At 41.7% G+C, this 22,411-nt stretch overlaps 1 protein-coding gene across 1 annotated transcript in view; it reads right to left on the bottom strand.

The window, feature by feature from the left end:
* Positions 1–3,659: 3,659 nt before the first annotated feature.
* Positions 3,660–22,411, bottom strand: part of ENTHD1 (ENTH domain containing 1) — an 87,293-nt gene continuing 68,541 nt past the window's right edge. Inside the window, exons 5-6 of the mRNA XM_027543515.1 lie at positions 18,516–18,911; positions 3,660–4,847 (exon numbers count right to left, since the gene is read on the bottom strand). Coding sequence (XP_027399316.1) covers positions 4,243–4,847; positions 18,516–18,911 — 1,001 coding nt within the window. The 3' untranslated portion in view covers positions 3,660–4,242. The remainder of the gene's footprint in view (positions 4,848–18,515; positions 18,912–22,411) is intronic.

Below are 22,411 nucleotides of genomic sequence, written 5' to 3'. Positions count from 1 at the left end.
ACTGATTCATTTGAAAAGACCCTGATGCTGGGAAAGATTGAAGGTGGGAGGAGAAGGGGATGACAGAGGATGAGATGGTTGGGCATCACCGACTCAATGGACGTGAGTTTGAGTAAACTCCGGGAGTTGGTGATGGACAGGGAGGCCTGGTGTGCTGCAGTGCACGGGGTGGCAAAGAGTTGGACATGACTGAGAGACTGAGCTGAATGGAACTTAAATTATATCTCAATTTTTAAAAATTTGTGGATTGCAGTTATGCAAAGGAAAATTTATAGCCTTATGCATGTATTAGACCATTCTTAATAGTTTGCTAGCAAGAATACTCTTTAGTTTACTTATTATTCTTACCAGTAAGAATTTTATACTAGTTTACTTACCATTTCTACTAACAAAGATATGCTTGACACTATCTGTAATAAACAGAGGTCTGTGAAAAATAATATAGCCAATTTTACAAGAACCAAGTCAGTCAGTCAGTCAGTCAGTTCAGTCGCTCAGTCGTGTCCGACTCTTTGCGACCCCATGAACTGCAGCACACCAGGCCTCCCTGTCCATCACCAACTGCCGGAGATCACTCAAACTCGTGTCCATTGAGTCGGTGATGCCATCCAGCCATCTATTCCTCTGTCGCCCCCTTCTCCTCCTGCCCCTAATCCCTCCCAGCATCAGTCTTTGCCAATGAGTCTTCGCATCAGGTAGCCAAAGTATTGGAGTTTCAGCTTTAGCATCAGTCCTTCCAAAGAACACCCAGGACTGATCTCCTTTAGAATGGACTGGTTGGATCTCCTTGCAGTCCAAGGGACTCTCAAGAGTCTTCTCCAACACCACAGTTCAAAAGCATCAATTCTTCGGTGCTCAGCTTTATTCACAGTCCAACTCTCACATTCATACATGACCACTGGAAAAACTATAGCCTTGACTAGATGGACCTTTGTTGGCAAAGTAATGTCTCTGCTTTTCAATACGCTATCTAGGTTGGTCATAACTTTCGTTTCAAGGAGTAAGTGTCTTTTAATTTCATGGCTGCAATCACCATCTGCAGTGATTTTGGAGCCCAAAAAAGTAAAGTCTGACACTGTTTCCACTGTTTCCCCATCTATTTCCCATGAAGTGATGGGACCAGATGCCATGATCTTCGTTTTCTGAATGTTGAGCTTTAAGCCAACCTTTTCACTCTCCTCTTTCACTTTCATCAAGAGGCTTTTTAGTTCCTCTTCACTTTCTGCCATAAGGGTGGTGTCATCTGTATATCTGAGGTTATTGATATTTCTTCTTTTCATTATAGGGGACTGGAATGCAAAAGTAGGAAGTCAAGAAACACCTGGGGTAACAGGCATATTTGGCCTTGGAATACAAGAATCAAGTAGAATTATAGAAATGGAAAATACAGTAGCTGAATTAAAAACTAAGTGAAGATTTAACAACAAATCATATATAGCTGAAGATAGAATTCGTTAACTTGAAGGTAGGTTGGGAAATAATCACCCTGAGATTCATTCAATAAGTATGCTGAAATATTCTGCTGTGAAGTGTCATGATATCTGAAATTTATTTTCAAATAGCTAAGCAAAATGTGTGTGTTTATCTATATAATGTGTATATAGACACAGATGTGTTTAGCAAGAGAGGGTGGTAAGGCAAATATAGCAGCATGTTAACAACTGGTGAATCTGAATAAAGGCTATGGATGTGCAATGTACAACTGTACATTGAACATTTCTATAAACTCTTCTAAAATTACAAATAAAACTGGTAAAACAGTAGCACTTAAATAGCACAAAAATATGAAGAACAAAGGATTAAGTCTTTAAAAAAAGAAATAGAAGCCTTCTTGGGGGGAAATAATGAGCTTATTGAAAAACATGAAAAGAACATCTATATGGACAGAGGTTTTAGATATATACCATGTTCATGGATTGGAAGATTAAATTTGTAAAAATTTCTCCAAATTAATAGAGTTAATGCAACTTTATTCAAAATTGAATAGGGCTCTGGAAAGAACTTGACAAGCTGCTTCTATAATATATATAGAAAAGGGCCAAGAAAACAAAAACTCTTTTGCATTCCAAATGCCACAGACAATATTGTTTTGTTCCTACCTCAGTGGTGCCTCTTTTTCAACTTCCTTCCTTAGTTTCCCAGCTTCTTCCTAATCTTATGTTAGAATGCCCCAGGGCTCAGGCCTTCAACTTCTTTCCATTATCACACTGAGTCCTTTGGTAATTTCATCTAGTCTCATAACTTTAAATAAAAATCACTTACTAGCCTCCATTTCAATCTAGATCTCTCTCAAACTCACTCTTCTATCCAATTGTTTACTTGATATCTCTACTTGGTTATCTAATAGACATCTGAAATTTTAAAAAATGGATGCCTTAAATTAAAAAAAATTATTTCAGTTCAGTTCAGTTCAGTTGCTCAGTCATGTCTGACTCTTTGTGACCCCATGGACTGCAGCATGCCAGGCCTCCCTGTCCATCACCAACTCCCGGAATTTACTCAAACTCATGTCCATTGAGTTGGTGATGCCATCCAACCATCTCATCCTCTGTCGTCCCCTTCTCCTCCTCCCTCAATCTTTCCCAGCATCAGGGTCTTTTCAAGTGAATCAGCTCTTCATATCAGGTGGCCAAAGTATTGGAGTTTCAGCTTCAACATCAGTCCTTCCAATGAATGTTCAGGACTGATTCCTTTAAGATTGATCTTTAGGGTCTCCTTGCAGTCCAAGGGACTCTCAAGAGTCTTCTGCAACACCACAGTTCAAAAGCATCAGTTCTTAAAGCGCTCAGCTTTCTTTATAGTCCAACTCTCACAACCATACATGACTATTGGAAAAACCATAGCCTTGACTAGAGGGACCTGTATTTTTCGGCCACACCACACAGCATGTGGGATCTTAGTTCCCTGATCAGAGAGTGAACCCATCCATGCCCTCTGTAGTGGAAGAGTAGAGTCTGAACAATTGGATTGCCAGGGAAGTCCCTAAATTTTTTTTTATCTGCAACTTTCCTCATCTTAGTTGATGGCAACTTCATCTTGAATTTTAGTTGCTCAGTCCAATACCTTTGGGTTCATCCTTGACTCTTCTCTTTCACATATTTTATCCAACTCATCAGCAAACCCCTAAGTGAATCACTTCTCATTTACCTTTACTGTGCTGACCCTGGCTTGAGCCATGTCCAGCTCTTATCCGGGTAACTTCAACAGCCTTCCAACTGGCTTATCTCCTCACCCCACGTTCCTGCACTATCAGTGTCCTCTGGTTCTTAACCCAGTGTGCATGACGAAAACCAGTTTTCATTTGGGACCAGCACCCAGAGCACTAGAATTCTTTTTTAAATGTCTCATATTTCTTCAAAATTATCAGAGATTATTTTAGCCTTTGGTTAGTAATTGCCGAGACTGAACAATGGGTACATGGAGCCCTTTACATTGTTCTTTCAAATAAATATGAAACAAAACAAAAGCTTCTCTGGTGACTCTAATCGCAGCAGGATTGAGAATCACTGGTCTGTAATCCCCAAACCAGATCATTTCCCCCATAAATAATTGAGACAGTTCTATTTAAAAAGCTGTCTTAAAGAATTAAAAAAGATACATAAAAGACTAAAAACACCAAATTTATTTTCCAAAATACAAGAAAAAGGTACACATTTAAATTCACTTTGCATATAACAACAACAAAAACAGCAAAACCCCACCTATTTCATGCCCTACTTATCTCAACTTAACTCGCAGCCACCTGTGGCATCCACAAGAAGGGCAAGATTTTTGGCCCTTTTTTGCAGAACCTGAAAGGTGACATGAAAAGGTGTGAAACATATACCCCAGACTCAATTCTCCTGAGACAAGGCAAAGGCTTGTTAACGATGAAGCTCCATACTGATGGAAAATGAGAGGCTTCTTACTGCCAACTTATCCAGGAACTCTGGAATAGTCATCTGTTGTTTGAAGCATTACCACAACTTTCACTACTGCTCAATGTTATTTTGAGGTAAAGTTCAGAGCATGGAGGAATGAAATTCTCTTCAGTTTCAAATGAACTAATATTTAAACCTGAAAATATTATCAAAGGTGATTCTTTTTCTCTTTAAAAAATAAACCACCCAGACGAATTTATTGGTTTGATGTATACTTGTTTAATAAACCTGACAAAGAATAATCAAACTATCATTCTATTTTTGCACAGTATGAGAATCTATAAAATGTTTTGTGTTCTATCAAAAATAGCTACTGAGATAATTAGACTTGATCTGAGCCCGCCTCAGAATACTGGGGGAACTGCAGAGACTTGCTTATTTGTGGACTGGAGCCACTCATGCTTACCAGACGGCTACTGATGACATTAAGCTCTCGTATCACCATGCTCAGGTCTTCGTGCAACGTGACTATGGCATTTTTTACCTCCCCAAGAAGAACATTAGTGGAACTGTCTGCTTCAGGCTCCCTAGACAGGTCTTTGGTTGCCTGAGAACTAGAGCAGGACATTGAGGTGAAATGGTCTACATTCTGAGTGGAAAACGCTACCCAATTACTGCTAGAAATAGAACTTGTCTTCTCTTCGGCAGAACCAGAGTTGTCTGGAAGAATTTCCAGTAGGTTGAGGTGCTCATTTTCTTTTTCATCGGAGGACAATGGACTCCTAGGAGCGAAAGGGTGATGAATCCTGGCTGTCTTATCTATATTTTTAACAGAGGCAGAAGAAGATTGTTGACGGGACAAAGTCCAAAAGGAAGGTCCGGCCAAAACTGGGGGTAAGGGATGAACAGACTTCACTGGAGAGGCTGAATCAGGGGATGACACAGATAAAGTAGAAAAGGAGAATGTTCCCTCAGAGGCAGCTGAAACTAAAATGTATAAATGAAAGACAAAGATTAGGCAACATACAAATAAGAGTAACAGCTTACATAATTTTACAATGTCAGATTCTATCTGGTCTCAGCATAAACTACTTAGAATTTTATATGTTAAAGAGTCACAATAGGCCCAAAGAAAACCAAAGCAGGAAACAGAGAAAATCTAAAGATGTGTGATACATCAATAATACCCTAGAAAAGGGACTTAAGTAGAAATATCAATATTCATCTTGACTCTCAAACTTTGCCCAATATATTTTTACACTACACTTATCAGAGAGCAGAAAAGTAGAATATTATACCCTCTTCTACTCACTGCCAGAATTTTAAGTTGACATTTAAAACAGAAAGTCTAAGAAACCTGTAACTTAGATTCCTTCTTTTTTTGGTTTTTAACAGAAAATATTATGGCAAAACGAACCACCAACTACAAGTGCCTTGGAGTTAAAAAACTGAGCTTTTTCTCTCAACAGTCAAATATAGTCAAGGCTGAGTCCAACCCATCGAGATCCAGGACACTTTAGCACTTGCATATAATTTTTTTTTTCCACCAAGAAACTACAAATAAAATGAAAAGCATTCTAAGCCTATTTTCCATAAAATTAAAGATTTGATAATGTTTTTAACTTCCCTTCCGGCAAAAATCATATTAAACCTCTTCTTTCACACTTTATTTTAAATCATTATTTCCCAAACCATTATGGAGAACACTGTGTCCTTTAAGATGTAAAAAGATGTTTTGTGAGAACTGGGTTTCAAAGTCAAATAAGATTGGCCAATCGCACACTGTGCCTCCCATTAGGAGATTAACAATATCCATTAGCATATTCAAGGTTCTGAGAAATCCATAGTATAGTTGACCCTTGAACAACATGGGGCTTGGGGTGCTGGCCCGCCCCACATTCAAAGACCCCCATATAACTTTACAGTTGGCCCACCATATCTGCAGTTCCAAATCAGCAGACTCAATCAACCTCAGATTGTATAGTACTGTTCTATGTATTTACTGAAAAAAAAATCGTGTATAAGTAGACTCATGCAGTTTGAACCCATGTATTCAAAGGCCACCTGTAAGTTATTCAAGTGTTTTCCAAACTTTATTGGACATAGATCATTTTCTTGTCTCCTTGGAATGTCTATTTTTATTCATTTATGCCTTACGTGGGCTTCCCAGATGGCTCAGTGGTAATCTACCTGCCAAAGCAGGAGCCATGGGTTCAATCCCTGGGTTGGGAAATGGCAACCCACTCCAGTATTCTTGCCTGGAAAAGTCCATGGACAGAGTCTGGTGGCTACAGTCCATGGGGTTGCAAAGAGTCAGACACGACTGATGTGACTGAGCTCGTATGCCTTAAAAGGTGATACAAGTTGTCAAATTCCAGTGCCGAAGTCTTTGAAATTAACTCTGGACTTACTACTTTAAAAAAATTTTAATTGGCAATTCCCTGGCAGTCCAGTGATTAAGACTCTGTGCTTCCACTGCAAGCGGGCATGGGTTTGATCCCTGCTCTGGGAACTAAGATCCCACACGCCACGAGGCATGGCCAAAAACTAAAAGTAAATAAAATAACAGTGAGAATAATTTGAGAATAAAATAATTAAAAAAACAAAACCTTATTCACTATAAGTCATAGAAGAGGGAGATTAATGCTTACCACTTAGCACACAAGACTTATCTTTCTTTCTTATTTTATTTATTTTACATATTCATGTCATTCTAAACTAAATTGGACCTCTTGTCTAAAAATGTGGCCAGGGCAGACAGCTTCTATTTTTGGTTTCAAAGCCACCTGGTGCCCAGCTCCAGTTCTCAGGAGAGAATTCCAGTCACGAAACTTTAAGGGGTGAAATGAGTATTCTCAGCGCCTAGCTCCAGTTCTCAGGAGAGAATTCCAATCACGAAACTTTAAGGGGGTGAAATGAGTATTCTCAGCTGGCGCAGCAGCAGGTCACAGAAAGGAAAGTAGGAACTTCATTAACAAACGGTCAAGACAGGACAAGCACACTTAAGAATCCAGGTCAGGCTTATCCAACATGCTATCCTTGGATTAAAAAGAGGGTATGTGGTTACCATCCTGCCAATGACGGAAGCCTCTATATACGCGTGTCCTGAGTCACTCTGCAACTCTCTGGGCTGTACTCACAGCTGTCATTGGACACATCTCTATGCCACCCTCCTATTTTCCATCAATATATCCTGGATCCTTGTCTTTCTTGGTCTATTCTCAGGCTAGAGTAACACGTTCTCCAGTGGCTAGCATCTCACTTCAGAGACCCTCCATGTACCTTCTCCAGAAAACACATCTCTAGACTTCTGCCAGAGGTTGTGAGAGTTGGTTGACTATTCAGGGCAACTATTCATCTGTTTGACAAGGAGGAAAAGTCTAAGGATTTAAACTGCTTTTCAATTAGCTATTTTCGAATTCTCTTTATTTAGCACCACACTCCAACAACAACCTGTGGAATAGGCTTCATAATCCCATTTAAAACATGAGGCAAAGGCATCTCAAAGAAGCAAAGAAACTTTCCCAAGATCACAAGGCTAAAAAGGGGTAGAGATGAGACTCAAATTCAAGTCTGTGATGTTAAAGCACATAATCTAATCCACTAAGCTCTACATCCACACCATTCTAGTGTATTATAATTATTTTTACTCTATTAGAGAGTTATGTTAAATTCTAGATATAAAGTTGAGAAGGCAGGCAACCAGGATGATGAGGGATGTAGAAGGGTTGCTGCTGTTGCTGCTAAGTTGCTTCAGTCGTGTCCGACTCTGTGCGACCCCAAAGACAGCAGCCCACCAGGCTCCCCTGTCCCTGGGATTCTCCAGGCAAGAACACTGGAGTGGGCCGCCATTTCCTTCTCCAGTGCATGAAAGTAAAAAGTGAAAGTGAAATCGCTCAGTCATGTATATGCAAATCTTTACCCCAAAACAGATAGGAAGACAAAGGGTAGGAGGCTATATTTAGTTAATTGAAAACAATCAGAAAATCTTAGTAATATTTATCTTCCATTTCTCATATTGTGTACATGTTGGAACTGCTGTTAGCAGGAGAAAGTAACAGGAAAAGAGATTTCAGTCCAGTTGAAAAATGAAAACGTTTAAATAGTTGTGGTTTCCCACACTTGACACGCGCTGCTTTGGGAAGCGGTGAGGTTCTTAACACTCATGGAGCTCATGCACAGCCTGAGCAACCATTTGGCAGGAACGTTTCAGGCAAGATCAAGGCATCAGCCGACAGAGCTATATATCCTTGGTGAGATTCTAGGATTCTAGGACCCAAACCACACACGTGAGAGTACTAAGGAACTATTCCAGAAATAGTTCACTCTGGTAAGAAAGAATGATTTCATAAGGAAGATTTAAGAAGGCCAGGAGGAAAATAATATTTCAGTCAAATGTTAGTATAATGTTATCTTATATATTTAAAGATCTCTGGTTCCTCTGCCTGTTCTAAACCCAGCTTGTACATCTGGAAATTCTCGATTCAAGTACTGCTGAAGCCTAGCTTGAAGGATTTTGAGCATAACCTTACTAGCATGGGAAGTGAGCACAAGTGTCTGGTAGTTTGAACATTCTTTAGCATTGCCCTTCTTTGGAATTGAGATGATAGAGATTTTCTTTTCTTGGGCTCCAAAATCACTGTGAATGGTGACTGCAGCCATGAAATTAGAAGACACTTCCTTTTTGGAAGGAAGGCTATGACAAACCCAGACAGAGTATGAAAAAGCTAAGACATCACTTTGCCAACAAAGGTTCGCATAGTCAAAGCTATGGTCTCTCCAGTAGCCATGTACGGATGTGAGAGCTAGATCATAAAGAAGGCTGAATGCTAAAGCTTTTGAATTGTGATTTGAAGAAAATTCTTGAGAGTCCATTGGGCAGCATGGAGATCAAACCAGTCAATCCTAAGGGTAATCAACCCTGAATACTCATCGGAAGGGCTGATGCTGAAGCTCCAATATTTTGGCCACCTGATGTGAAGAGCTGACTTATTGGAAAAGACCCTGATTCTGGGAAAGATTGAGGGCAGGAGGAGAAGAGGGCAGCAGAGGATGAGATGGTTGGATGGCATCACCGACTTGATGGACATGAACTTGGGTGAACTCCAGGAGACGGTGAGGGACAGGGAGGCCTGGCGTGCTGCAGTCCATGGGGTTGCAAAAAGTTGGACACGACTTAGTCACTGAACAACAACAAATATATTTAAAGATAACACAGTTATGGTAGGCACACACGTGTGACATGACGAGTACCTGGCTTCAGTTTTATGCTGAAACTGAAAGTTGCTCAGTCGTGTCTGACTCTTGGGACCCCATGAACTATACAGTCCATGGAATTCTCCAGGCCAGAATACTGGAGTGGGTAGCCTTTCCCTTCTCCAGGGGATCTTCCCAACCCAGGGATCGAACCTAGGTCTCCCACACTGCAGGCAGATTCTTTACCAGCTGAGCCACCAGGGAAGCCCACAGTTTAATGCCAGTGTTTCTTAAAGTGGGGTTCCTGAACCAGCAGCAGCATCACCTGGGAATTTGTTAAAATGAAGTTCTAGGGCCCCACCCCAGACCAGCTGAATCAGACACTGGGCGTTGGGGCTCAGAAAACTGGGTTTGAACAAACCTGCAGGTGTTTCTGCTACGTGCTCTGGTCAGAGAATCACTGCTTCTTGCTGTATGCCCACCTTTCTCCTGCTGCGTAGCTACAACTGCTGAGTAAACAGCTTCTCACTGTTTATAGTTCTGCAGCTTTGATTCGTAGGCTGCTTGATGCTTTTGCTCATAAGAACCCACTTCATCTCTAATTGCTGCACGCCAATTTACTTTTGTTTCCAAACACACTGCAGCTGTACCAGCCACTGCACACTGCGCCTCAGGGCGCATCTCCCTCCCCGGTTAGTGACCCTTCTCTGGCTCACTGCGGAGGTTGTTAACGAGCATCCTCTTCTCCTCTTCGTACAGTCGACCCCCCAGAGCTGAAATGCAGCAAGTATTGCAAATCAGCTGCAGCAAATGGCTGGATTTAAAAGTCTCACTGTGTGATACAGGCATGCTAATGAATGCCAGACTCGCTTGAAGATAGCAGTGACAAGATTTTTCCAAATGCTGATGTGTTATCTCTAATTTTTTATACTCACAAATAACACTGGATCTGCTAATTAGGGTCACAAAGAGTTGGACACGATTGAAGCGACTTAGCAGGCACACACTGTTAATTATTATACTACAATTTTAAACTTAAAAAGCATTTGGAAGTACTGGGTTGAAAAAAATAAGATAACAAATACTTCTGGAAATATTTAAAGTTATCTTTAGCAGTAAATGTAAATTTTTCTGCAAGCAGCTGGTCTTTGGTAAACAGTTCACTGTACAAGAGAGGGATTTTTTTCTTTTTCTCATTCTCCAATTCATCTCTTTCAGTTTTCCTCACTAATATAGAATGGCTGTCAAGTTACCTACACACAGGAATTATATTATCCTGATTTTGTTCTATGGCTAAAGAATGAAACATTTACAAAATTCTTTGTAACAGAATTATTCAAAACTGCCAAAAAGTGGAAACAACCCAAACGTCTGTGAACTGATTATGATAAAGAAAATGTGTTTATCCATACACTGGAATAATATCCAGCCACAAAAAGGAATGACTTACTGATTTATGCTACATTGTGGGTAAACTTTGAAAACACGATGCTCAGTGAAAGAAATTAATCACAAAAGGCCTCATGTTGCATGACTCCATCACGTGAAATGTCCAGAAAAGGTAAATCCATAGAGACAGAAAGTAGACAGTGGCTACCAGGGCCTGGGATAAAGGAGGCAGAGAGCAACTGCTCGTGTGTACAGAACTTTTGAGGGTAATGGGAATGCTCTGGCATTAGTAGTGATGACTGTACAACTCTGAGAATACACTGAAAAACCACTACACTGTCCATTTTCAAAGGGTGCACTCTATGGTACAGGAATTAGATCTCAATTTTTAAAAGCTGCCATATTTGAAAATTTATTTTTAGTATCATTATTATAAATAAGCTACATAAAAGAACCAGATTTAGGAGTAACATGGGGCTAGAGAGAAATGCTAGTAAGTCTGCCGCTTATTATTAAGTAGTTATAAATCACTTATGCTGGATTTTTATTGGGAAAATTGGATTATTGGATTAAAGATGAGTTTTCTCACTTGCTTATGAAGTATAAATGTAGTTCATTAAATTAAAAAAATCAAATCGGTGCGTCTTTCTGTCTGCACAAGAGCAGGCAGGAGCTGCACAGCTGGAAGGGTTGCTGCGGCCCTGTCTAGGGGGCGGGAGCACCCTGGCCGTGACTTCCCTGGAGGGTGATAAGCCTTCCTCTCCCGTCAACGCTCTTCTCCACACGGTGCCTGTGGACCACACTGACCACTAGCTCACCAGAGTTAGCTGGGATGGTCTGTAGAACTGCTTTCTATCATTTCCCCCATTGCTTCAGGGACACTGTTAATCATTCTAACTCCAAAGGCTTTTATAGGCAAAAAGAAAAAGGCATTGTAAATGAGTCTTTGGTGTGTGTGTCACTTTAGTTTCTTTTCCTAGCAAAGGTGAACTGAAAAACAGCTACAAAAGCAACTACTGCTGAAATCGAGTAAAAAAAAAAAACGGAACCAAATGAGACAGAGAGGAGGAAGCCAGTGAGAATGGTCACTGCTATCTCAACAAGACAAAGTACAGATAATTTTTTCCTCCCCCAAATTAGAAAGTAAAATCCAGTGTGTCTAACACACTCACCCTGACTGTGGCTTATAAGACTATAAGGAAAGCTGCCTGCCACCAAATTGGCTTCGAAGTATGTACTAGCTCCTTCTTCCTTTTTAGTGCGTGTTAAACTAACGACCTAAAACAACAGTTTGAGCTTCAGACAAATAAGCACAGGAGCAGAAGGAATGGGCTGTTCTCAGAACAGAGGTACTGAGCATCAAAAGATCAAAGGAGGCTGCTGCAGCAAATTCATTCCTCTCATTCAGTAAACATATTAAAGCTGGCTGCCTTAGATAGTCTCCCTGGTATCTGAGAACCGCTAAAATATGCAAGTATTTTTTTAATTTGTCCAGTTCATTATCTCCAAAGAGTTTTATGACATTGGACCTGGACCCTTCCTATAAACAAACACTTAAATGAAAACCAGAAAAAAAGTACTCTGTTGTTATACTCCACCACCCAGTATCCATGGAGACTAACATACATTAGTCTCATCATTTCTTGAATTCCTCAACCACAATGACCTTCAGCCATTCCTCTGAGTATTCCCTAGAATGTCATCACTCACAACTGCCCTACTTTGAAACCTTGTTTTTCAAGATTACTTTTTCTTCTTAGTTTCTTCCAGCTCTATGGATTCCTTTTACATTCCTTTTTATACATCTGCACTTTGGCCTCATTGATGCAATGATGCCATGCAAAGATGCAATGATCTTTCTCTTTTCTGTCTTTCTATCAGTGTCCTCTTGGTTCTGGCTCCTTTCTTAAACCAGTCTAGAATCCCAGGATCCATCATTTTAGCCATTTTCTGGCTACTCTCTTGCTGAATGTCTTCTGCCTTCAGTTCAGTTCAGTTCAGTTCAGTCACTCAGTCGTGTCCAACTCTTTGCGACCCCATGAATCCCAGCACGCCAGGCCTCCCTGTCCATCACCATCTCCCGGATTTCACTCAAATTCACATCCATCGAGTCGGTGATGCCATCCAGCCATCTCATCCTCTGTCGTCCCCTTTTCCTCCTGCCCCCAATCCCTCCCAGCATCAGAGTCTTTTCCAATGAGTCAACTCTTCAAATGAGGTGGCCAAAGTACTGGAGTTTCAGCTTTAGCATCATTCCTTCCAAAGAACACCCAGGGCTGATCTCCTTTAGAATGGACTGGTTGGATCTCCTTGCAGTCCAAGGGACCTTACTTGCCGCTGATTTCTTTCTTTGGCCTCACTGGGTGGCATGCAGGATCCTAGGTCCCCAACCAGGGAATAGAAACTGTGCCCCCTGTAATGAAGTCTTAGCCACTGGACCACCAGAGAAGTCTCCTTGCTGCTAATTGCTAATTCAGGAGTCATCAAAACTTTGATATAAAGGACAAGATAGGAGACCTTTTAGGATTTGTGGTTCATACGGTCTCTGAACTACTAAGCTCTGCTGATGTGGCACAAAAGCAGCCAAAGACAATATGTGAACCAAGTAGTATGGTTGTTTTCCAATAAAACTTTTATTTACAAAAACAGGCAGTGGGCCAGATTCAGTCCAGGCTGAAAGTTGGTCAATCACTATCATAGGCCTATTTCAATTTAAATATCTGCCTTTTTCATTTCTATCCCTGGGATGCTCAGCATAGGAAAAAAAAAAAAAAAGCCCAGACCTGAAAAACTGGACCACTACAAATTACTGCTCCTCCATCTTCTCAGAGTCTCAGCAGCTCCTTCTTCCATTTTCTGCAGTGGCTGTTCTAATTTTTTTCCAGTTTCTTCATGGAAAAAACGAAACCACTCCAAACCCTCAGGCTTGGCAGGTGACCCCAGACAGTAAGATACGGAGGCCATGACATACAGAGTGCAGCTCATGAATGTTCAGTACATTTAATTATTAAGAACAATAAGACCCTTCCCTCACATCCGGTACACCCTTTCTCCTCCTTCCTCATGGGTTCTCAGCACAAGGTGACTCTCTTTCTGGTCTGGATTCTAGTCTGCCTTCCCCATATCGCCCTCCGTCTCAGGATCTTTCCCCCTACCTTGCTCACCAGCTCTTGTCTCTATCTCTCACCTCAAATCTTTTCCTTCAGCCGACTCATTGGAAAAGACTCTGATGCTGGGAAAGATTGAAGGCAAAAGGAGAAGGGGCAGCAGAGGAAGAGATGGTGAGATAGCATCACTGACTCAATCTGAGCAAATTCCAGGAGACAGTGAAAGAGGGAAGCCTGGCACGCTGCAGTCCATGGTGACTCATAGAGTCAGACACAATTTAATAACTGAACAACAGCGATGCTTTTAACACTAAAATTTAAAATAAAATATATGGCATTTTCTATTTACCCACATATTTATAATTTCTAGTGCTATCTTCTCCACTCCCCCACGATTCACTGGGGTCTTCCCCTAGACATATATTATGGCTTTAACCACTGTGGTGAGATCCACCGGGTCCCCATCCTGGGTGGCAAGTTCTCTGGACACCCTCAAGGGCTATGCCTACATAATAGAGTTTGCCACTGAGAGCTCAGCCCAGGCCACCATGGAGCCGGACAAGAGCATCTTTCAAGGCCAGGTCATCAAGTGCTGCCCAAAAGGACCAACTTACCAGGGATCGGCTCCATAGACTACAGGGGCCTTCAGGAACACCCAGGTGCCGGCGGGGAGCCTTCCCCAACAGCAGCCTCCAGGGCTGGGCCCGTTCCAGACCATGAGAATGGAACCGGGGGTGCAGAAGAGTCTCACCATGGTTTTTACTGTGTTGAAGCGAGGACCTGATTTTGAGAGTGGGGCTGTAGTGGGGTCAGGAGTTAACACAGCTCTACTGCTGCTGCTGCTAAGTCGCTTCAGTCGTGTCCGACTCTGTGCGACCCCATAGACGGCAGCCTACCAGGCTCCCCTGTCCCTGGGATTCTCCAGGCAAGAACACTGGAGTGGGTTGCCATTTCCTTCTCCAATGCATGAAAGTGAAAAGTGAAAGTGAAGTTGCTCAGTCATGCCCAACTCTCAGCGACCCCATGGACTGCAGCCTACCAGGCTCCTCCGTCCATGGATTTTCCAGGCAAGAGTACTGGAGTGGGGTGCCATTGCCTTCTCCCCACAGCTCTACTTGGAACCATTTATTCCACGCAGAATAACTGCTCCGCCCTCTTCATTCAGTGGGAGGACAGTCCAAACCCCACGCCAAAGCCATCGGCACCCAGCAGGGCACAGGGTGGGCCTGCCATGGGGGCCAGTCTTGACTGTGAAGGGCACGGGGCAAAGCTGCAGGTAGGTGAGGCCCAGGCAGCCGGGGTCGGCTCCAGTAATGCCTTTTATAGAAAAGTAGAAATGTGTGTCTTATTGGTCAAGAATTTGGGCAGAGTTTACAAATGGAATATGAGACTCCTTCTGAGTCTCCCTCCCTTTCAGGGTTTCCCTTATAACTTTTCAACTTTGTTGCCAGTACTGAGCTCTCTCTTTTGACACCTTAACCTTTATGAACCGAATAGTATCCTCAAGGTCTTAATTTCAGCTAATTATTTTTCTGCTTTGGAATTCAGGAATTTGGTTGACTCCTTTTTATAGATAGCAGTATTCTATTCCAATGAAATTCCCCCATCTTTTCTTCTGTTTTTTTTTTTTTTTTACATATATTAATCATAATTATTTTAAAGTATGTATCTTATAACTTCATTATCTAGATTATTTATGAGTCTGTTTCTGTTGTTTATTTTATCCTGTATTTCTGGTCATTTGTTCATTTCCTGGTATGCCTGGTAATTTTTTGGTGAATGCCAAACCTTATGCATGAAAAATTGTAGCACCACTCAAGAAAGGATTTCATTGTCTTCAGATACTTTGCTCTAGCTGAAGCTGGGTTTCAGCATTTGGGAGGGCTGTTCTATTTCCAGGCTGTCCTTACTCCAGAATGTACCTCTGATGCATAGGGTGTAGTCCTTTAGAGGGCCCAGCTGAAAGGACGGTGTATTTACCATAGCCCCTACAATTCTGCATATCCTAAACTCCAGCCTCCGTCTTCTTAGCACCACAAGACTATCAGAATCTCTGGTTAGCTTCTTGGCTTCTTCCCATTTAGTTTCTCGGCACCTTATCCAAAACCTGAGCAGTTTAGCAGCAGGCAAAAGTAACAGTAAGAAATTACACAAAGACTTGTGGACTTTTTCTCTGTGATTCCCTCCCCTCTGAAATATTAGCCCCTTAAGTCCCTGACACCTTGGAAGCCCCAAACGCCAACCCTACCTCCCAAGCTCATTGAGATAGCAGAAAGCCCAGGCCTCTCATGTTTCCTTGGCTTCTATCACCCTGCTCTGCTAACAGGCAAACAGGCAAGGGGGAGAAAACTGAGACACTACTCAGATGCCAGCTGCAGGTCCAGGCCTCCTCTATTTCTGATGTGCTGGCTGTAAATTGAAGAATCCCACGGTACCCTCTTTGGGTTTGATAATTTGCTAGAATGGCTCACAAAACTCAGGACCTTGCTTTACTTACTATGATTGGTTTATTATAAAGGAACAACCAAATGGAAGAAATGCTCGGGGCAAGGTATGGGGAAGGGACACAGAGCTGCCGTGCCTCCTCTGGGCGGTCGTCCTCCCAGAACGTTCATGAGCTCACCAACCTGGAAGCCCTCTCAACCTCATGGCCCACGGTTTTTACAGAGGTTCCATTACATAGGCATGGCTGATCAAAGTATTGGCCCCTGATTTTTTTGAAACTATCCATCACTGTCACCTGCTTGCTCTTTTTTAAAAAGCATTTACTACTTGTTTTGGCTGCGCTGGGTCTTCGTTGGAGCATGTGGGCTTCTCTAACTGTGGTGTAGGCTTCTAGGGCATGTGGGTTCAGTAGCTGCAATGTGGGCTTAGTTGGAATATGTGGGATCTTATTAATAGTTCCCTGAGCATGGAGTCTTATCCATTGGACCACCAGGGAAGTCCCCATTGGCTTTTGATTGATCAAATCATTGGCCATTCCTTCTCCTCTCCCCAGAGGTCGGGGATGGAGTTGAAACATAAACATATTCTGTTTATGATGAATAACAGAAAATGCCTCTTTCTCTTCTATCACTCAGGAAAATGACAAGGGTTTCAGAAGTTCCGTGCTAGGAACCAGGGGTGAAGACCAAATATACATTACTTATTGCATCACAGTATCACAATCCTTTCCCCTAGGAGCCTGACCATCAGGCGTTTTCTACCTTCGTTGTTTTATAATGATTTCTAATAGTTTTCCAGCTTTAACCAATATTGTTCGTGGAGGATTAGACTAATGCTATCTACTTCATTGTAAGTAGGAGGAAAAGTCTTCCTTGCTAACTGATTTTAGAGGAACCTCTTGTAATTTTTCATAATTAAATATACTTGATATACAAGCTATGACCCAAAGTATTCTCAGTTTTCTTTTTGTGGTATTTGTGGAAGAAATGGACCAAAGTAACAGCTTCCCAGGGGACAGCATGCACATGAGCTAATCATAACATGCACTGGCTATTGTAACCAGCACTAATTGGTTTCTCCATCAGTAGTCTCAGCAGAAAAGTTAATTTTGTGACAAAACTAAGAATTAGTTTTATTTTTAGGTACTCAATTAAAAAAAATTCTGGGAAGAGCAGTAAGAAGAATCTCTTACTAGTCACTGACCTTACTAGCATTAAGGTAAGTTTCTTTAACCTCAAACAATTTTGGCTTCCATTATTTGTATTTCTATTGTACTTCTGACCTGAATTTGAGGCAGTTTAAAGGATTTATATTTTAAAAGTTCATATTTTAAAAATTATATTTATGAGTTAGTAAGCATTATTACACATGAGAATCAATAAACTACTTAGTCTTTGAAATGAAAAAAAAGTGAAAGCGTTAGTCGCTCAGTCATGTCCGACTCTTTGAGACTCTGAGGACTGTAGAAGGCCAGGCTCCTCTGTCCATGGAATTCTCCATGTAAGAATACTGGAATGGGTAGCCATTCTGTTCTCCAGGGAATCTTCCCAACCCAGGGATTGAACCCAGGTCTCTTTCATTGCAGTAAGGTTCTTTACTATCTGAGCCACCAGGGGTATGTACCAGCAAATGGGTTATTCTTTTACTAATTAACTCTAAGAAGAAAGTATAAACTATGAAATGTAGGATTTAACAACTGAAAGCCAATGACCTGGGATCTCAACTGGCTTTATCCTCTATCAACCAGTCTAACAATACTGCAACCCTCTCCATGTTTTGTAAGACAGAAGAGGGAAGCAATTCTCTACTCCCCCTGCCCCTTTTTTGTTATCAGTACACAGCGCTTTTAAAAAAGGGAAAACACACACATACATACCCATATGGATGTATGTGTATGCATACACACCAATATACACACTAATCACTTTCTCTTATATAGATTTTAAATAAGTAACCTAAATGTTTGACAGGAAGCTCTTATTTAATGCTGGTGCTGCTGCTGCTGCTGCTAAGTTGCTTCAGTCGTGTCCGACTCTGTGCGACCCCACAGACAGCAGCCCACCAGGCTCCCCCGTCCCTGGTATTCTCCAGGCAAGAACACTGGAGTGGGTTGCCAGTTCCTTCTCCAATGCGTGAAAGTGAAAAGTGAAAGTGAAGTCGCTCAGTCGTGTCCGACTCCTAATGACCCCATGGACTGCAGCCCCTCAGGCTCCTCCGTCCATGGGATTTTCCAGGCAGGAGTACTGGAGTGGGTGCCATTGCCTTCTCCGTATTTAATGCTAGTTCTTTCTAATTTGTTCTGTATCAAAACTGCTCAGAACTTGGGCTTCACTCAAGCACATGTAACCATGATGATGATCTGCTATTAGCCCTTTTTAAAAGGGGCACTTTCCCAACTCAGAAGTACCTCTCTTCATACCAACGGGAGGAAAATAAGAGAAGGCAACAAATCAGGAGAAAGAAAGCAGAGAAAAGTAAAAGAAGAGTACTTCAAAAGAGGGGTTTCTTGTAGACTCACCCCATGTGGCTAAGGTCTTGAGGTTTTCATCCTCCATCGGAACCAGGCCGGACCGTGTTGCTTTCTGATGACCCTTACTGATTACAGTCTCTTTCATTGGGTCAAATGTTGTGAATGAGGGAGATACATACAATGTCTCCACGGAGGCCTGGTTACAGAAAGTAGAATCCGACTTTGATGTCCTTAAATGAGGGCCAATGAACTCTTCTTGACTAGGTGGCCAATGTGCTTGTAAAGTCGTCAACGTGTCACAGCTTTTTGCAGCTGGCTGCTTTTCTAAAGGCATTTGCAGAGGGTTTCCTGTGACGGTCTTTGTAATGGTACTGTCCAAGTTCTTGACCAGACTCACATTTGTCTGCAGAGATGGGCTTTTTTCTGAGGGAACAGGCACAGCATCTGTAAAATAACAAATGAAAGAGCTATAAAAATAGTAAAATGGAAAGTACTCTATGTCAACTTTATTGCATTTTTAATAATTGGGTATTTTTATGCTGTAACAGAATTCTCTGCTGTTTAGTCGATTCTACTTTTTCACTGTTTCTATTCTGTCTATTTAAAGTATACCCAAGCTTAAGTGATGACTAGTCGTTCTGTGGCTGTCTTCTCTCTCTCTCTCTCCTCACTGAAGCCAAGGCCAGGCAAGCTTCAAATAACTTGTCTTTAAATATTTCTCCCTTCACCCACTTTTCCATCTCTGAAACCACTCTATTTTTAGTTCCTTCAAACTTTCATCTCTTACAAGATAAACTAGAGAAAACATGCCACCTCATACTGGTCTATCCTCACAGAACCCCCAGCTACAAAAAAGTCTTTTTGCCCCAAAATAAAAAATGTCTTCTCGCCCCAGTGTCTAATCCAGGGCCCATGAAAGAAAATCACTCTCTTAGATAGCAACCTAATTTTCATAATAACTCGGTGGGAGAAAAGAAGCAATTTTTCCAGAACCGTTGTGACGATTACTAAAATGTACATTCCACTGGGTCAGGGATCTTTGTCCTTTTTATTCATTAATATCATCAAAGTACCTAGGATATAATGGGAAAAGTACCTGGAATATAACAGACAAGTAATATTTACTACAAATCAAAGGGATTGAGAGAGTGGAGAGGAATTGAAATTTATCTATTGAATATGAATTATGAGCCTGGTCCAAGTTTCTGGATGTAAATTGTTACCAACACTGTCAGTGCTAGGGACTCGCTCTCGAATAATTTCATGTGAAATAGTATATGGAAAGAAAGGAAACTGACAGAGGGCAAAAGGAAGACTGTCTCGTCTGAGCTCCCCCGAAGACAGGAGGCATGGGAGCTGTGCGAGTTGCTATGAAGTGCTGGCGCGTCCCAGTGCTCATCAAAGGGCAGCTCACGGTGAGCAGCGAGATGCTCGGCGCTACCACTCTCAGGCTGTGAGTTATTATAATGAAAAGCAAATTTTCTTTGACTCTAACCTTCTTTCCCATTTCATCCACAGTTGGAGGCTAACCTGGGCAAAACTGCTGCTGGTTCACCACAGAATCAGACAGCTCAAGAAACCTAAATCTCTACCTCTACCAGGAATCCCATCCCCCGCCCCCCCAGCCCTCTCATCTCCGGATATTTTCATACTTAAAAACTCAGTTCAACTCTCGCCTTCTCTACAACGCTTGCTTTGATCCCGTCTTTCCTCGCTCTATCCTATTACTGTTTATCTTATGGTATCTTGTCAGGAGCCCTGTGAGCAGTTGTAACATGTCATCTCGCTAACTATTAATACAAGTCTGGCCGCCTACCTGAAAACAGGTTAGTTGAGGAGACCTCACTAGGAGTTTCCTTTGTACCCCAGCACCCAACAGTGCCATTCCCATAGGACGTGTTTGATACATGCCTGTTGAGTGGAAGGCCAAACTGAAGCACAAGGATAAAAAAGGTGATGGCTTTGGTTTTTAAATTGAATATCGTTTAACCACTTAATAGTGATTAAAGGAAACAGAAGATTGTTAGATAAAAATAATATCTAAAATGTTCCAGATTTCATATGATCATGTTATATCTAGTGGATAAAGGTTCTGATAAAAAGATTAATATATTCTTAGTAGAATATGAGATCAATGGTATCCCACAGTGCATGTGTGCTCACCATATTTACATAAAAGCATGGCTAAGAAGTGAATTTTAGTCAAATATTTTTCCATTGACTTTCATTTTTCTTAGGAGAAAAGTCTTTCTATAAGTAATGAAATCATCTTGAAATTTAGCAACATGTAAACTAAGATAATTCAGAATGACAGTGACTTTCTGATGACAATAGTCATAATAATACTCCATCTAAATCTAAAGAAAGAAAGAAACTGAAATCTCAAGACACTCCTTGAAACTCATTCCTCTGTGGATGCTTCAAGTGAACTCTGCTGGCATTCCTTCATCTCACTAAGCAATCTTTTCAATATTCTTCCCTGGCTCTGTCTCCTCTAAAATGTAGACAGTCTATCCTCGGCCCCTTTCTCTTCTGCCTCCACCATATCCCAGGGTGATGTCACCTATTACTGCTCTTAAAGGAGGATGAGATCCATCACCTGTATGCAAGTAATTCACACATTTTAATTCTCAGCTCTGACTTCTGCTGAGTTCTAGCCCCCAGCACATACCCATCTCTCTGTACAGGGCGGTCTCACTACCCTCCAGCCTGCTCACCCTGGGTGCTTGTTCTACCTCTATTAATATGACCATTAACTCCCCGGTCATGCAGGTTATTTGGAGCACAGTTGCTACTACCGCCTCTAAGAGGTCTCCCCGCCCGTTCTCTCAGTTCATTCTGCACGGTATCGCCAGAGTGGCCTTTCCAAACTGAAAACCTGCTCATGTCACTTCTTTCCAGCACGTCTTCAAACTACTTAACAGGGTTTACAAGGCTCTTTCTAAGTCCGTCCCCATTTACCTCTCGTCTCATTTTGTGCTGTTGTTGCTGTTCAGTTGCCAAGTCGTGTCCAAGCCTCTGCGATGCCATGGACTGCAGCATACTCTTCCTAAGACTGTACGGTTCTGCTGAAACTCTCCCAGTTCTTCACATTCACCATGTTTATTTCCAGTACCAAGTCTTCACCCATGCTGCTCCTTCTGCCCGAAATGCTCCTCCCTCTTTATACCTGATTCCAGCCTCCAGGCTGATGGCCATCAGGTGGACATACACTTTCACGTCTCTGGTTTCATGTCTCTCTGTGCTCTTCCTTCAATCTAGAACATCCTCATCCTTACCCTTCTTCTCTATCAAAAACCTTTCCACTCTTCTAAACTCAATTCAAATACTGCCTCCTTGGTGAAATCCTTTATATATCATCCAAGTTAAAATGAACCCCTATTTTCTTTGTTTTGCATGATACAATGGGAATATTCTTGTTTTCACTTATCATTTCAAATATTTACAGCCCATGGGGTCGTGAAGAGTCGGACATGACTAAGCATGCACACACATCATATTTCAAATATTATTCATTCATTTGACAAATATTTATTAAGTATTAGTATGTGGCAGGCACTAAGCTCTTATGTCAGCAATGAACAAATCTTGTTGTTGACACCTCGTTAGAGCTTGTTGACAGCTCTGACACCCCCTAGAGTTTGCACACTCACTCATGGCATATATTGTGTTCAACTTGTTCAATCCATAAGTGACTGGCAGAGTACCTAACACTCACTTGATAAATGTTTGTTCCAGGAATCTTTATCTGGATGATCCAGTTGTTAAAAGGAACATGAGTAGAGGACAAGAGATGTCTTAGAGGACATTCTAATTCAGTCCTTTTGTGATACACAGGAGAACCTGAGATTTCTAGAGGTCAGGTGACTTGTCAGGCTCACAAAATGATTCAAGGGCAGAAGTAGGACCAGAAGCCCAAATTCCTGATTTCTAAGTCAATGCTC

This window comes from Bos indicus x Bos taurus, chromosome 5 (assembly GCF_003369695.1).
Source record: "Bos indicus x Bos taurus breed Angus x Brahman F1 hybrid chromosome 5, Bos_hybrid_MaternalHap_v2.0, whole genome shotgun sequence".
NCBI classification, from domain to species: Eukaryota; Metazoa; Chordata; class Mammalia; order Artiodactyla; family Bovidae; genus Bos; species Bos indicus x Bos taurus.
The sequence above is the reverse complement of the archived record's forward strand: the minus strand, read 5'-3'. Positions and strand labels throughout refer to the sequence as shown.